This window comes from Parasteatoda tepidariorum, chromosome 4 (assembly GCF_043381705.1).
Source record: "Parasteatoda tepidariorum isolate YZ-2023 chromosome 4, CAS_Ptep_4.0, whole genome shotgun sequence".
In the NCBI taxonomy this organism is placed as follows: Eukaryota; Metazoa; Arthropoda; class Arachnida; order Araneae; family Theridiidae; genus Parasteatoda; species Parasteatoda tepidariorum.
In genome coordinates this window covers 49110455-49125252 of record NC_092207.1, presented here as the reverse complement: position 1 = coordinate 49125252, position 14798 = coordinate 49110455, and the positions used below count along the sequence as shown (strand labels likewise).

The following is a 14798-nucleotide window of genomic DNA, read 5'->3' as shown; positions in this document are numbered from 1 at the left end:
ATATATATATATAGATTATACTTAGTATTGTATAATATACTTTGTCATTGGATGATGTTTTAACTTTGTAACCTTCGGCTGTTTCCTTATAATACACAAGGTTATCTTTTTTATTGATGTTTGTTTATTTTTGTTATGTTAAATAGCATTAATTTTTGTCCTTCGTCAAAATTTTACTTTTAGTATGTGATGATGACGGAAAATAACATAGATGATTTAACTAATGACTGGTTCGCTGGTGGCTCGAAGAAACTATCTACTGTTTTGCTACTAAGGAATGATCTTAGGACACTAGGAGACAAAGCGTTCCAATCCTTAGATGGCTTGCGAATACTTTCGATTACTGGAAATTCTTTTAGAAAAATATCAAGATCTGTGTTCCCTTCAAATTCTAAAGTGCTAGAAAATATTGATTTATCGTAAGGTTCAATTTGATGTGTTAATATTTTTTGTGCCAATTATTTCAAATGGAATACTGGTGAAACCGTAATAAGAGATAGCTAAAAAATAAATTTAAACGAGATTCTTTTACTGAAATTTAGCTAGCATTAAATAAATTACCTCCAGGATTTGAAGTGGTAAGATATTACTTGAAATTTGTTGGCTTCAAATATAATTAGGTGCAAATGAAAGTCGACATGTTTCAGGCACTCAGAAATAGGCGCTCATTCTCAAGACTTGCTATTTGGCCATGATATAGCTTCTGTGAAACTTCAATAAAATGAAAAGAGCAACACTGCTTTCTCTAACTATTGAAACCTTTGCGTATTTAATTGGCTTACCCTGAGGAACAAATTTTCGGTTGCACCTATGCAAACACATGATATTGCTTAATTTAGGTGTGGGAATTTCAAATCTGAAGTTGGTTTTGCTCCTAAAACTACTGATTGTTTTTAAAATGAGCTTTATTGACTACTTTTTGGTCGAAATCAATAAGCTAAAAGCTTTATATATAGCAAGGGGTAGCGTAAATGCAGCCACAAACTTCTAGAGGAGTTAATAATATCATAAAGATTAAAATTTCATAGAAGCTCATGTCTCGAAATGTCATAGCACATGTCTAGGAGAGCTTTCTATTATAACCTCTTCAGAAGTACTGGAAGAAGCAATTCATAATAGGAAAGAGCCGCTAGTGGCGTATGATGACATTTTCGGACATGGGTTTCTATGCAACTTTAATCTTGATAATGTGCCCTTACTTTCCTAGAAGTTTGTCATACCATTTATACGAACCCTGTTATATACAGCTTTTCTAAACTCGTATATTTCGAAAAAAATACAATAAATATGTCATTAGAAATCGGAGTTCGTAGGGAGAAAACGGTTGCAGATTTGAGACCAGCTATCTTAGTTAGCTCTGCAGATGCAAAAGTATCTGAGATCTGTTTAAAAAAAATTCATACGACAGAAAAAAAATCGGTTCCCTAGTGTTATGAATGATACTCACTCTGTAAAAACTGTGATGTTTCATCATCCGAATTCAGTGTTAAAAAAATGTGTGTTATTTTAAGTTTATACCAAATAGAGTGTTCATAAATAAATTTAATCATAATAATTTACATAATATCTTTAAGTTTGAATTTAAATCTCGACACTAACAATTGATAGAACTTACGCTAAAATCAGATGAATATACTTTTTTTTTTATAAATTATTTTCGCTCATTTCGGAGTCACTTTAAACCTCCAATTTTAGTTCCCCATATTTCTTGTTTGCAATCGAAAAGAGAAGTGAAATTCGTCTCGCCCATCTGAACATTCAACAGCGATAAGCAAGTCTGTCAATTGTTTATCTGTCAGTTGTATTAAATAACTTCATAATTTCAATCAGCTCGGTACAAATTCATGCATCCTCTCTGTACTCTGAATATATTTCATTATCAAACTAATTTTATCTTTTGAAATATTGTATATATACCTCATACATTATTGATGCTTGCTTTGTATTATTTCATAAAAATAACTTTTCTGACGTACTTTATGCGTATTTTATATTGTGATTATAAATCTTAGAGTTACTTAGCATTAAAAATGGTGGCGAGTACTTTAGAAAACTACGATGGTGGCGACTACTACTGCAAAAAATGAATGCCTAAATTTATGAAACTTTTTCGTTTTTGAAGAAACCGTTTCCTGGTTTAAGCTCAGGGCGAACATTTCGGCAGAGTGACAAAATTTCCTCGAGGAAGCCATTTTCGTTAAATGTAATGAAATATTACGTCATTCCGGTTTCGTCAAATTGATTCATCAGAGCCATGATGTCTCCGGGAATAATTAAATAAATAATCAGTATAATTAATAAATTCAGTGTTCGCCTTCCTATGTTGTGAGCCTGGTTTAAATCTCAGAGATGGCTGGTCCATACGAATTCCGTATCTGGCTTGCACCGACCACAGAACTGACGTAAAATGTCTTCAGTGGTAAACGGATCATGCATTAGAGTCAAGCTAACAGTGGGAGGTTTTCGTGGTTTTCCCCTCCATGTATCGCAAATGACGGTTAGTTCCATCAAAAAGTCTTCCAAGAAGGCGATTTTCCCCCAATATTTGATCCAGGAGTTTCCTTTTCGTCATATATTTGAGAGTTCACGTTTCGTCGCAAATCACTTGATTTCGCGACGCAATTCTCATAAATCACGGAAGGCTGCTCAAGGATTACTGAATCGCTAAAAGTTAGAACTATATTTCTGAGAGTGCAGGGTAAAAAAAACATTCTTGGTGTAATGTAAAACTCAGATCCAAGAGTTATGTATGGTGGTTCAAAACACCACTTTTGTGAAAAGTAGATGCCACCAATTACAGTGCTGAGATACACTGTCGTTGTTGTTGAGATACAGATTATTTTTATAGTGTGAAAGTAAATAATACCCTTCATTAAAATCAGGGCATATTACACCTCCATTAGAAAAGTTACTAACACATCTATTCGAGTATGTTGCAGAAATACAACGCCTATATAAAAAGTACACATTTATTTGTAAGAAAAGCGCAGAAAAGTTAATTAAACTCCAACTAAATTACAATTTTGCATATTATAAAGAGGGCATTCTTCATGTTTCTAAAATAGAACTAAATTTCCATCTTGCAGGGACAATAAAATAAAAGAGATTCCTTTTGGTTTGTTCAGCAATATGCCTGAAATAGTCTACGTCAATTTGGCTAATAATTGGATTAATACAGTTGAAGAGGATGAAACCATATTGAAAAAGACACGAATACATTTAGTAGGTGAGTACTGCCTTTTTATGCATTTGTGATTAGCTATTTTAAGATAATATCTTTGAATGGGTTAAATATTAAAATTATTTTTGCATCTCGTGCATGTTAATGCATTAGCTAAAAATTCGTGTTGAATTAAAATGTCTTTCATATTAAAATGATAACTAATATAAAAGTTGTGATGTTGTCCTCATTAATGAAAGAAAATTACTTTTTACGTTTTAGAAAAGAAAGTTACATACAAATTTAGACAGAACTTTTACTTGATACAAGTTAAGATTAATTTTAATGAGACAATTCTATGATTTTTATTACTTTTCGTTTGATGGGTATCAAACGAAATCGAAAAGAGCTGTCACCACATCATCCGGTTATTTATTTGACACTGGTGTTTTTTTAATTTTTATAACATTTATATCACACAAATAAAATAAAACACAAAAAGACATAAAAACATGATAAGAATAATAATAAAATTTGTTGGAGTTTGCTGCTAACAGTTTTTATACATTTATTTAAGTTCAATCGTCTATCTATCAGTTTTTGTTACATTAAAGAAAATTCTGCGTCTATTTTGAGGAATTTCTTTTGTTTGGTATCTATCTAAGTTCAGTGGTTTTTGATGGTTGAGCTAAAGTAATTTTTATATGTTTTTATAAATATGTATTTAATTAATACATTTTTAAAATAGGAAATCCATTGAAATGTGATAAAAATCTTGAGTGGATCTGTAAGAATGAAGTGACTTTGGATATCAATACTGCTAAATGTGATTCACCTAATTCAATGAAGGAATACTCTTTGAAAGTGTTTTGCGACGTAGCTGGAAAACAGGATTAATATTTTTGACAAAAGATAAAATATAATTTATGATGATTACTAACAAGATGACAAACATATGAAGCAATGATAGTGTGGTATATCAAATTCTGTGCAAAATAAATTAAATTCTTTATATGATTTGTTCTGTTGCCTTTATTGTTTTGAAATTTCCTCTTATTTGAGTTGAACATTATGAATTATAAGTAGTGTTGAAATGAAAAATGGTGTGATAAACAAAATTGAATCTTGTGTTGTTATACTCAACAGAAAAGCTTACACCAGTCGTTCCATATTAACCTTTATGGCAGGTTATTTCGTAATAACTGTTCTTAAAGAGTGTTCTTAATATCACGGGCGCATGATCGTTACATTTGGCAACAGATTTTACTCTGTCTTTTAAATTAATCGTCCTTGCTCGTTGTTCCGAAATAGCAGTTCTTAAAGTGTGTTCTTAAACTCACAGCTCATGGTCGTTATATTTGGTGACAGAGTGCTTCATATTAATCGTCTTTGCAGGTTTTTTAGTCATAACTGTCCTTACAGGGTGTTCCTAAAATCACGGTAATTACAACAGATGATGATAGAACATAATAGGACAATTACAAATCACCAAACAACTTACGGTCAAAATACATTTTTAAAACTCTAGAGGGCACTTTTCAGCCAGTTCGAAGCAGTAAAGTTTATTCATGTTCTGGATAGGCTCGAAAATGTATTTTATACCCAAATCAACATATGGTCATTGTAGTGTAAGGGAAACGAATAGGTAACACCATGAATTTTTTCCTATGAAACGCTTCATAGATTCAAGAACAATTTCAGCCGTTGCCCAAAATATGAAGGAAAGAAAAAGGATTGTTAGCCAATAGCAAGGAGGATACGGGATAGAATGGACATAACAGAAATATGTTCCAGTGACTTAATGATCCTCTTTGCTGTTCAATGATACAAATTCCTCTAAAAATGATTAAACAACAATTTATTTAATCGACATTTTACCATTTTCAGCAAAAACAATAACATTTCAATAAAGATTTGGTATTCAAACTGTGAACAGTAAAGCAAAACCATTCATTGATACTTTTCAACTAATAAAGTTAAGCATCCAGAATTTTATCCACGTCTCACCTTATGAAGCCATTCAGCTTGTTGCAGTTGGGCACATACGGTAACCGAGTGGACTAATCTGTCAATCTCATGACCAATAGAACATGGTGTTCGGTCATAGTAGTAATTAATAGTATAATAAATTATCATATACAAAATTAGAGGAATCCATCCCTGTTCGCTGTCACTCAGCTTTTTTCTTATAAACGAAAATTAAATTAGTTGCTTTAAATTATTCTTTGAAAATGTGTAAATAAGAAGCTAGTTTAACATCAAACACACGCAATGCCACTCAAGCTAAAAGGGGAAAGTAAATCCGATCGTAGTAGAAACAGAGGAAGAATGAAAGAATTCTCGATATTGTAGTTTATGTAATAAATAACATCGAGTCGCCAAATTGGAATAATATAAATTTTTTCCACATAAAATGAGAATATTAAGACTTTGTATCTCTCTAAAAGACTACAAAAATACGTATTTTATTATTATTCTTTCAGAATTTTGTAAAAAATACCAAACACTTCTAAAATTTTAAATTTAATAGCTTTTAAACCAATTCGAATAAAAAAAAACAACTTTTTTATTTTCAATTATAAGAGTACGTGTTTTCAAAATATTATTATTTATCCGTGTTTTCCTTTATAACGAAAAATCTGACGAACGGTAAATGTAAACTATTTAACTATTTTAAAACCAATTCGAAATTTAATATAATGGGATGCTTTGTACATCTTCAGACATAAGAACACATGGTTGGAAAAAAAAGATAAAAAAATTACAGTCAATTTTATATTGTTTCATCCAATAATTTTCGACTCATCAGTATTAGAAAGTACTTTCGACAAAACTTTCATGAAACAGCCTGCGACGGCGTCATTGACTTTTCTAAATTTTAATTATTTTTCTTATTTTCTTTGTGTTGAGGGGGAAATGTTATACAAAGAGTTTTCTGCTTATGATAATTACCTATGACTTAGATTCAGTTAATTTTGCCAACATATACGTATACTTTAATAGCATTTAGACTGTACCACTACACCAAAGTTACACGTTCTAAGTTAATACATATAATTATAATAAATTTAGATATTTCGTTTTTATGTAACAATCTACTGAACTTACTAAGTAATAAGAATGCAATCTTATTTTTTCTTAACGAAAAATGATTTCTCAAAAAATCCTATCTCAAATATGCAGTAGAGCCTCGATTATCTACGAGTGGATTATCCGTGAGGAGATTTAAAACTATATTGCGCATATTGCTATGTCATTGAATTTTTTAAGAAAGTGTAACTGAACATTTTTATGTATGAACACTTTTATGTATGAGTATTTTTATGAAGTTCGAATATAATAATTGTTTCTCGACCAGTCGTTATTTTAGGGATTTCGACGTAGAAATAAGATTTATGCCGTGTGCTTTAAATGTATACTCACGTATAAATATATTTTTCATGCTTCCACCTTGCATTTTGAGTTTTTTGTTTTATCCGCGGTGCCTTTTCCCACCCGATGCCATGGCTAATTGGTGTTTTATTGTACACGCATGTCACATTAAACAGATATTTCCCTTTTAAAAGTGATGCAAGGCAGATATCTAAAATTTGATAAAATTATTAACCTTGATGCAACCTTTTAATCAAAATTAGATTTTTTTACAGTTTTTTAGTATTTTGGTCTCTAAAGCGTATAGGAAAATTAAGTTTTCAGCGCTAGAGAATTTTAAAAATAGCAGGCATTAAAAGTTTTTTTTATTATTTTACACTAGTTGACTAAGCCCCTTGTTCGCTGCCTCTCACCAACTCTTCGATAATCATTATAGTAATAATCAATAATCCTTTGCATAAAACAGTTTTTTCTACGAAAATTGAAAATTTACACTTTGAAATATTTTTATTTTAAAGAATTCTGTTTTCTTACGCTTGTGCCCCCACATTCTACGTCCAATATTTATTACTTTAAATTAAATGCTTATTTTGAGTTAAAATTGATTAATAAATAGTGTGAAAGATTTCGTGTTATTCTATTAAGATTTATTAGCAAATATAAATAATTTTGTTTGGTAATCGTTACTTTTTTAAAAACAATATTAAGAATTAAAGGTATATTATTATAACAAGTTAGGTGAGTTCACAACATATTTGCTTTACCAAATAGACTCACATATAAAATACAATTTCTGCATGCATCCCACTTTGCATGAAGCTGATCATTAAGTTCTAAATCATTTAACGCATCTCGTTAATGGTTATTCATGAGCCGTGATTGCTCAGGGGATAAAGCGTTTGCCTTTCAATGAGGTGAAGCGGGTTCGAATCCCAGCGATGCTGGGCGATACGAATTCCGTATCCGGCTTTCACCGATCACGGTGCTGACGTGAAACATCCTCAGCGGTAGACGTAACAAAGCTGACGACCACAGTGGTGACGTAAATAAAAGAGGCACAAGAATATGATAAATTGAAGAACTCTAAAACCCTCTTGTTGATGAACAAATTAATTCATATGGGAAACAATAAGTATTCTTTCCAAAAAGGAAAAAAATATGTATCCCATTCCTGAGATAAATGTGGGAAAAATAACACCCGTCTGAAAAATCAACAGCTTGTTAGATTTCTGAGTTTGATTTTAAACGTTCAAATTTTAATATTCATGCTGATTTCCAAGTAAGATGTTCTGATTTTTAATTACATTGTTTTTTTTGTATGGCTACAATAGTTTACTACTTAAAATTTTACTAAGTTTTATTATTGTTTATCAAAATAATTGCATTAAAAATTTGAAAACTTTGATGCGGGAAACTTAAATACTTAAATAAACCCACAATATCTATTAGAATCATAATAGTAGTTGTTATTCATGATGTTAATTACGTGTGTAAAGTCTTTGATGAAATTTTAATGCTAAAGTTACAGAGGGAACTATATATATATTTACTTCAATGTTGTAGTAAATTTATTACGTTAAATCAAGATTAATCTATTTATCTGAGAGTGCATTTATACCAAAATTAAATTCTGTAAAAATAAGTATGGTATCAGAGAATCTGTAAATTGTTCATATTTTATATATTAAATATATGTTGATATTGAGCGAACAAAAATGGTGAAAAAGAAACTCAATTTTCGATTCTGATTGATTTGTAAAAGTTAAATGTAATCAATATCTAAATGAGCTTCATTATATATTGTTAAGAAAGCAGCTGCATTACATCTGAAAAATCACTTTTGACAGATTATATATTTTTACGTAGTCTTATCAGCACTTTAGTACAATTTAAATAACCTTTCTGGTCTGAGCTATACATTTGGTCTGATATTTTCTGCAACTTGGTAAGACTCAATTTTTTGTGACACATTATATAATATTTTTATGAAATGGCTGATGAATGTAGGATTGCCAAAATTAAAAACGAAATATCTCAATAACATATAATCTAATAATTTAATTTTCACGTTCTAAGATGAAATCTAAATGGTTTGAGAATAAATCTTAAATTTTTGTGTCGGCGATATTTTAAATTGAAAAAAGTACTTTTTCTGAATAAAAATGACTTTGTTTTGACGGATCCTGACCATCAAAATATGGTTGGCTATCTGGAAATTAATAGTGCCAATAGAGTAGATTGGAGAGAGGTCTTACGTAAAAAATAATTTTTTATAATAATTTTTTATTTAACTGTTTATTTTAATTATGGTCAAAAAACTTTTGAAAGACAAATAATATAATAAATGAAAAATAGTGTATTCAATTGCTCACGTCATTTTTAACTGTATTATTTTAAATGGCAAAATCCAATATGTGAACAGAATTGATCAAGTAGTTTTTAGGAAATGAAAAACTAAAATATGACTTTTTTTTACTACTTGGCATGAAAAAATAAAGTGGGGCAAAAACGGGTTAATTTTAAGGGGCTTCATCACTGGGCATTATCATTTCAGGAAACATCTACATAGATTGGGACTTTTCGAACAAGAACCAATATGTCGGAAATGCCGTGAAGAGGTAGAATCAGCACATCACATCCTATACGAATGTGATGCCCTCGCCCTTACGCGCCTCACTACCTTAGGCAATCCATATCCTAAAGAGCTTCACCTTAATTCCATTAAGGGACTGTCAGACTATATTAATAAAGTAGGCGACCCGAGACAATGGAACTAGGAAAAATTGGGCTTGGAGTATGGTACAAAATGCAACATGTGCAGAGGTGCCACATATCTGACAAGCTCAAGCAAGAAGAAGAAGAAGAAGAAGAAGGGGCTTAAGCTTTCGACCACTCTCCTGCCTAAACAATTGGGATCATATTTTCCTGGTTAATGTTCCCTACCATATTTTCTGGGTCAAAAATTGAAAGACTTCGAACATAAGGTATGTTTACTGAGAAAAAATATTTTTGCATTTGATTTTATAACTTAAAATATTTTCTGCACAAGTTTATTATCGACTTAAATTGAGACCTTCGAACCATTAAGACTGCAGCTTAATACGAGAAAATTTGAGTAATATATTAAAAGTTAATTACTTCCTCATGCATATGGATCACACGTAAGGACATATATACTTTTGCTTCATAATGTTATTGACATTCGTATTTGGACTGTAATTTAAATTTAGTCCTTATTTGGAGACTCCAAATAGTCCTTTGAGATCGCACCAGGTGGCAGCCCATTAAGGAAAGTTAAGAGAATATTATATAATCTCTTTGGAAGTCGACGGAAGATTCAAGAAAGAAGTGAAAATCTGATATTTTGTTCATTTATTTTGGAGGGCATATTAAATTTCTGGAAAGGTTAATATATAATTTTACACCTTATTGTACCTAGTAAATGAAGTATGAGTATTCAGTTTTTCGAGGATTAAAATTATACAGGACATGAAGACAATTTTTGACTATACCGGACTAAAATTTCTAATGAATTATTACACCACAATTAAATTATTACACCAAACTCCTGAGACATTAAATTGGCTTGTACCATATTGAAATGTTTTTTACAACTCAACTAAAAATTCAGGCATGAGAGGGTTAAGGTGTTTCGTGTTTTATTTTGTATGGAAAGTATGTAGTAGAAAATATTTTATGAATTTATATTTTATTATTCGTTTCAATTTTTTATACACATTTCAGATTCCAGATGGCGTTCATAGCTTCAATATTGTTCCTTGTGTACAGCACCATTGCTGTCGATGCTTTATTGAAGGAATGTCCATCTTTAGAATCAACATCATGCACCTGCATCATTAATTGGGGTAATTTAACTATATTTTAGTACAACTAATTGCTTGTGTGTATCTGTTTCTTTCTAAGAACGTTTTTTGATTTATGGTTCTTGTTCGCTTGTTTTCGTTAATCGTTGTTTTTTCAACTGTTAAAAAGATGATGTAACTCAAGACCTAACTCAATATTTAGAATTACCAAACACTGTAAAATATTCCGGATCAAATCACAATAAGAAATATAGGTTCTTTGAGTGCATCATGACAGTAATTACTGACAGGTACCTGTTAAGATGGAATCAAAATATATTCAAAGAATGAATTTCAAAGAAATTATTATTTCTTACATATTGAATAGTTACATGCGTAAAGTGCAAGTAATTTGATAATATATTTAATTTTAATATATTTATTTAAAAGTTAGACTTCGATACTATAGTTATTAAGAAGAAGTATATGATTTCATAGTAACAATTTTTTTTTTCGAATTCAGTTTCAAAAATTACAAAAAATACACACGTTTTTTGAGTCATAAATGTAGGTACCTCTAATTTTCCTATGATGTAGGTCAATACTTTTGTCTTCAATTTTCGTTTGTCTGACTGAATATTTGTTATTTTTAAATTAATTTCGAATTATACAATTAGATTTATTGTAAATAAAATATAATTCACGTTGAACTTGAAGGGAATAAGATACCTTTTGAACAAAAGAGACACCATCAGACAATAATTTTGGAAAAAGAAAATTTTTTTAATCATTAATAAAAAATTAGTTTTAAGAGAAGGATTAACTAGATTGTCGACGGCAGACTGCTTTGTTTTTAAGATGGTGAACTAAGTTCAAATCAGATTGATGGCTTGTCGTTTTTTTTTTGACACTGCTAGTTTTTGTAACTGGTTCTGTCTCAAACATTAATAGTGACAGACAAACCAGTTGATAGTTATGTAATTGAATGAGAAGTAATGCAACTAGTACTATTGCTAACATGTTAACTGGAGAAGGTATTTGTAACTTTTCTTCTTGAGTAGCACAAATATGGATCAGTTTCAATTAAAGGAAGCCTATTGGTATCAAATCTCATTCTAGAGTATCAGTTGTCTAGAGTATCAGTTCATTGGTATCAGTTCTCTTTATGATAAATGCTTGTAAATTTTACAAAACAGTTAAATAAAGTTAGTTTTTTAGAAAAAAACTGATATTTCTAGTAACAAACATTTCGTATCTGATGACATTCGAACATTTTCGAAAGTATTATCTTGTTTTCTTTATTTCTTATTTACGATAGGTGTGTAAAAGAACTCTAACTCTAAACTAGAGAAGAAAAATATTTTTCTTCTCTGCAAAACCTTCTTTCAACCAGGCTCTCCATCCCTTTAAGCTGTCCAAAAAATGGGAAAAATCTTTCCCTGCAAAATAGTTTTTGACGAAATTCATAACCTTCTTCTTTGACGAAAATATTTGTGCTCCGAGTGTTTCTTTGTTTTTGTTTTTTTATGAACGAGGAAATGCGACTTGGGTCCACGCCTGGAGAGTAGGGAGAAATTAGTGGGTTTTTACCATCGATATAAGAGAAGAATCATCGTGGAGAAACAACTTTTCTTTCCTTTCGTTAATGCTACCGTTTTTCGTCAATTGGCCTTTAGTCTGTCAACTAACGTTGCATAATATGAGCCAATAATAGTTTTTTCCCTTTCACGGTAATTTATTAAAACGATTCTATGGCTATCTTAGAAAACTATCATCAAAACTTTTCTAGCATAAAGAGCAGTTTTGGTCTTTATTTTTGGATCGATTCCTTCCTTTTAGTCCACTGTTTTGACTTTGATTTTGTTTCTAAACTGCAAAAATGAATCCGGGTTTCGTCTACACTGAGTAATAATAATAATTAAAAAAAAACTCCGATTTATATTGAGCGAACAGGTAGCGCAAATGTTTATTCGTGGACATTCTTGGTTCAAATTGAGTAAGCGTGGAACTCAATTTACAGTCAAATTGCGCATACCTATGCGCATACCGCTAAACACATTCTTTAGATATTTTTATACTCTTTAACTCTGCTTACTTTTCATGGATTATAACTATAACTATAACTCGATGATCATCAATCGAAATTTGCTGAATTTTAAAAATGTTTTTGCAAGCTGATACAGTTTTTGGTCGTTCTGAGTGTTCATTATCATCCAAGCTGCCACACTTTCTCTAAAGTGAAGCTGTATAAAATTTTCCAGTTGTTACTGGAGCAGCGGTGTCACAGAAGAGAGCATTTTCTTCCCAATAAGGTGAGCCAGGTTCGAATCTCAGTGGTGGTTGGTTGATATGAACTCTACTCCAGGCTCGCACCTACCACTTTGCTACATACATTGCTGAAATAAAGTAAAAAGTAGTAAATGATGGCGAAAAGTTGCTAAGTCTCCATGCATTGCGTCCAACTTCTTATTAATCTGTGAAGAACCTAATAATACCTCGATACTCACAACGTTTTTCCATTTTTGCAACTCACAAAATTAATTTTGGAACAAAACCTTCTGGTTCAAATTAGCTGAAATTTCGGTTGAAAATTATCAAAATGATGTCCAAACAATTTTACGGACTTAGGTTGATTCTTACTGCTATTTTTACTTCAAGATAGTTAGCTTTTCGGACCGCATTCGTAATTTATATTAGTAGTTCGAAAACATTTCTTTATGTGAACATTTCTTTATTCTGTTCTATTAAATTATTTTGTGTTTTTGTGGGGACATTTTTATGATTATCAAAGTACTTGTAAATAAAATTTCAATTATTTCAATTGGAGTGATTTGAATTGGAGTCATTTTGACCTAGTTTTTCCTTTTAGGTCCCTTAGTTACTTGCTCTAAAATAACAGATGTAAAAACATTGAGGTCAACTCTTGAAGGGCTGAAAGGTTACTCTATCGACCTAAAACTATCCGATATTGAACTTTCTGAATTAGCACCAGACACATTTCAAGGATTGCATATTGATCATCTTGCTTTGGACAATATCGAAGTTGCTTCGTCAGATGTTATACAATTCCAAGGATTAGAAAAGTCCTTGACGATTCTTGAAATTGACAACAGTTTTAAAAAGAATCCACTTCCAGGCTTGAAGTTAGACAATCTCGAAAATTTAGAGGTAGGTTTCAGAAAAAAATTTTACTTAAAAAAATTAGTCAATAAGATTTCAAACAATTATGATGATTTTTGGGGCAATTTTATCTAAAAAATTTCTCGAATATCATCTTAGAGTAAATCCTATTATTATAGAATAATTTATTCAGATAGAGACATTCTTCAAATTATTAAGTGCTTAACAACAGGCATGTAAACTGCATTCAATATAAACGTGTTTGGTAAGCAAAATTATCTATTTATAGTTTTGAGCTCATTGAAATTCGTTATGAGCATTATACAGGAATACGGTATCTACCCCCTACTAGTTTTAAATTTTTTTCTCTAATGAATCAGAATCCGTGAAATCAAATCTGTATTTAAACAATAAAAATATTAATCTTGATGTAACTATCTTAAAATAAAAATGAGAAAGAAGTAATCGCGGGGGTGAGGGAAGAGTAGAGAGCAGGGAGTAAAGACGTTTTGTTTTTCACATCAATTAAAATTAACCAGATCTTGAATTACTAGCAAATAAAGTTAATTGGGTTTTGAATCCATTTAACTTTATTTGATATTAGTTCAAGTTTTGGTAGTAGTTTGGTCATTACAGTAAAAGCTTCAAAATGTGTGCAGTTTTTTAAGCTGTAAAAAGTTTAAAAGGCTTAACGTTTCTTCAACAAAAATATGCAGTGTATTTTCAAAACATTATCTTTCAGAATAAAATTTTTGAGCTTCTTACTTTGGATAATAAATTAAATAAAAAAATAAATTTTCAAATTGAAATTAGGTTTGAACTGAGACAAGTTTTGTACTTGTAAACTAAGGAAATGATGCATTTTGTTTGGCTGTTTTAAAGTTTAAATTTTAAAAATAGGAATTAATTAGGTTTGCTTTTCAATTTTTTTTACTTTTGATAAGTAGTACCTTAATTTTCGCATTTTATTCTTAATTTGCTAATGATTCGTTGAAGTTTGATAGTGTGTTCCGTTATATTTTTTTAATTAATTTCTCGCTGCTTAAACAGTGCAATTCATAATAACATTATTTTTGGCATTAGGTTCGTAACAATATTAGGTTCTTAACAATTAATCTAGTTCCATTACACAGTCCTTTAGAGGGCATCAAATTTCAAAAAAGCGCTTTGAACAAAATAATAAAATAGAGATCTATCGACAAAGACTACTCACTTCTACCTAACTTAGTATGAGATTGCAGCAGCTGAATTGAACAACCTGATAGGGTGAAATTTCGGAAGAGATCACATTTGTTGAGAATGCTCTCTCTGGTTATTTCAGTTAATGAGTTTTTTTTTGTCTC

General features: G+C 30.6%; 2 protein-coding genes across 3 annotated transcripts in view; both read left to right on the top strand.

The window, feature by feature from the left end:
* Positions 1–180: 180 nt before the first annotated feature.
* On the top strand, positions 181–4177 carry LOC107454490 (leucine-rich repeat-containing protein 15-like). The gene is made up of 3 exons (XM_043043037.2): positions 181–419; positions 3087–3226; positions 3909–4177. Exons 1-3 carry the CDS (start codon positions 190–192, stop codon positions 4055–4057), a joined length of 519 nt encoding a protein of 172 aa, XP_042898971.1. The 5' UTR covers positions 181–189; the 3' UTR covers positions 4058–4177.
* Positions 4178–7774: 3597 nt separating this feature from the next.
* Positions 7775–14798, top strand: part of LOC107454499 (leucine-rich repeat-containing protein 15) — a 16968-nt gene continuing 9944 nt past the window's right edge. The window contains exon 1 of one of the 2 annotated variants that reach the window (XM_071179757.1): positions 7775–7811. In XM_071179757.1, coding sequence (XP_071035858.1) covers positions 7798–7811 — 14 coding nt within the window. In that variant the 5' untranslated portion in view covers positions 7775–7797. Of the gene's footprint in view, positions 7812–8445; positions 8478–14798 lie in introns of those variants that run through there. The other variant, XM_071179759.1, reaches the window with a different exon arrangement.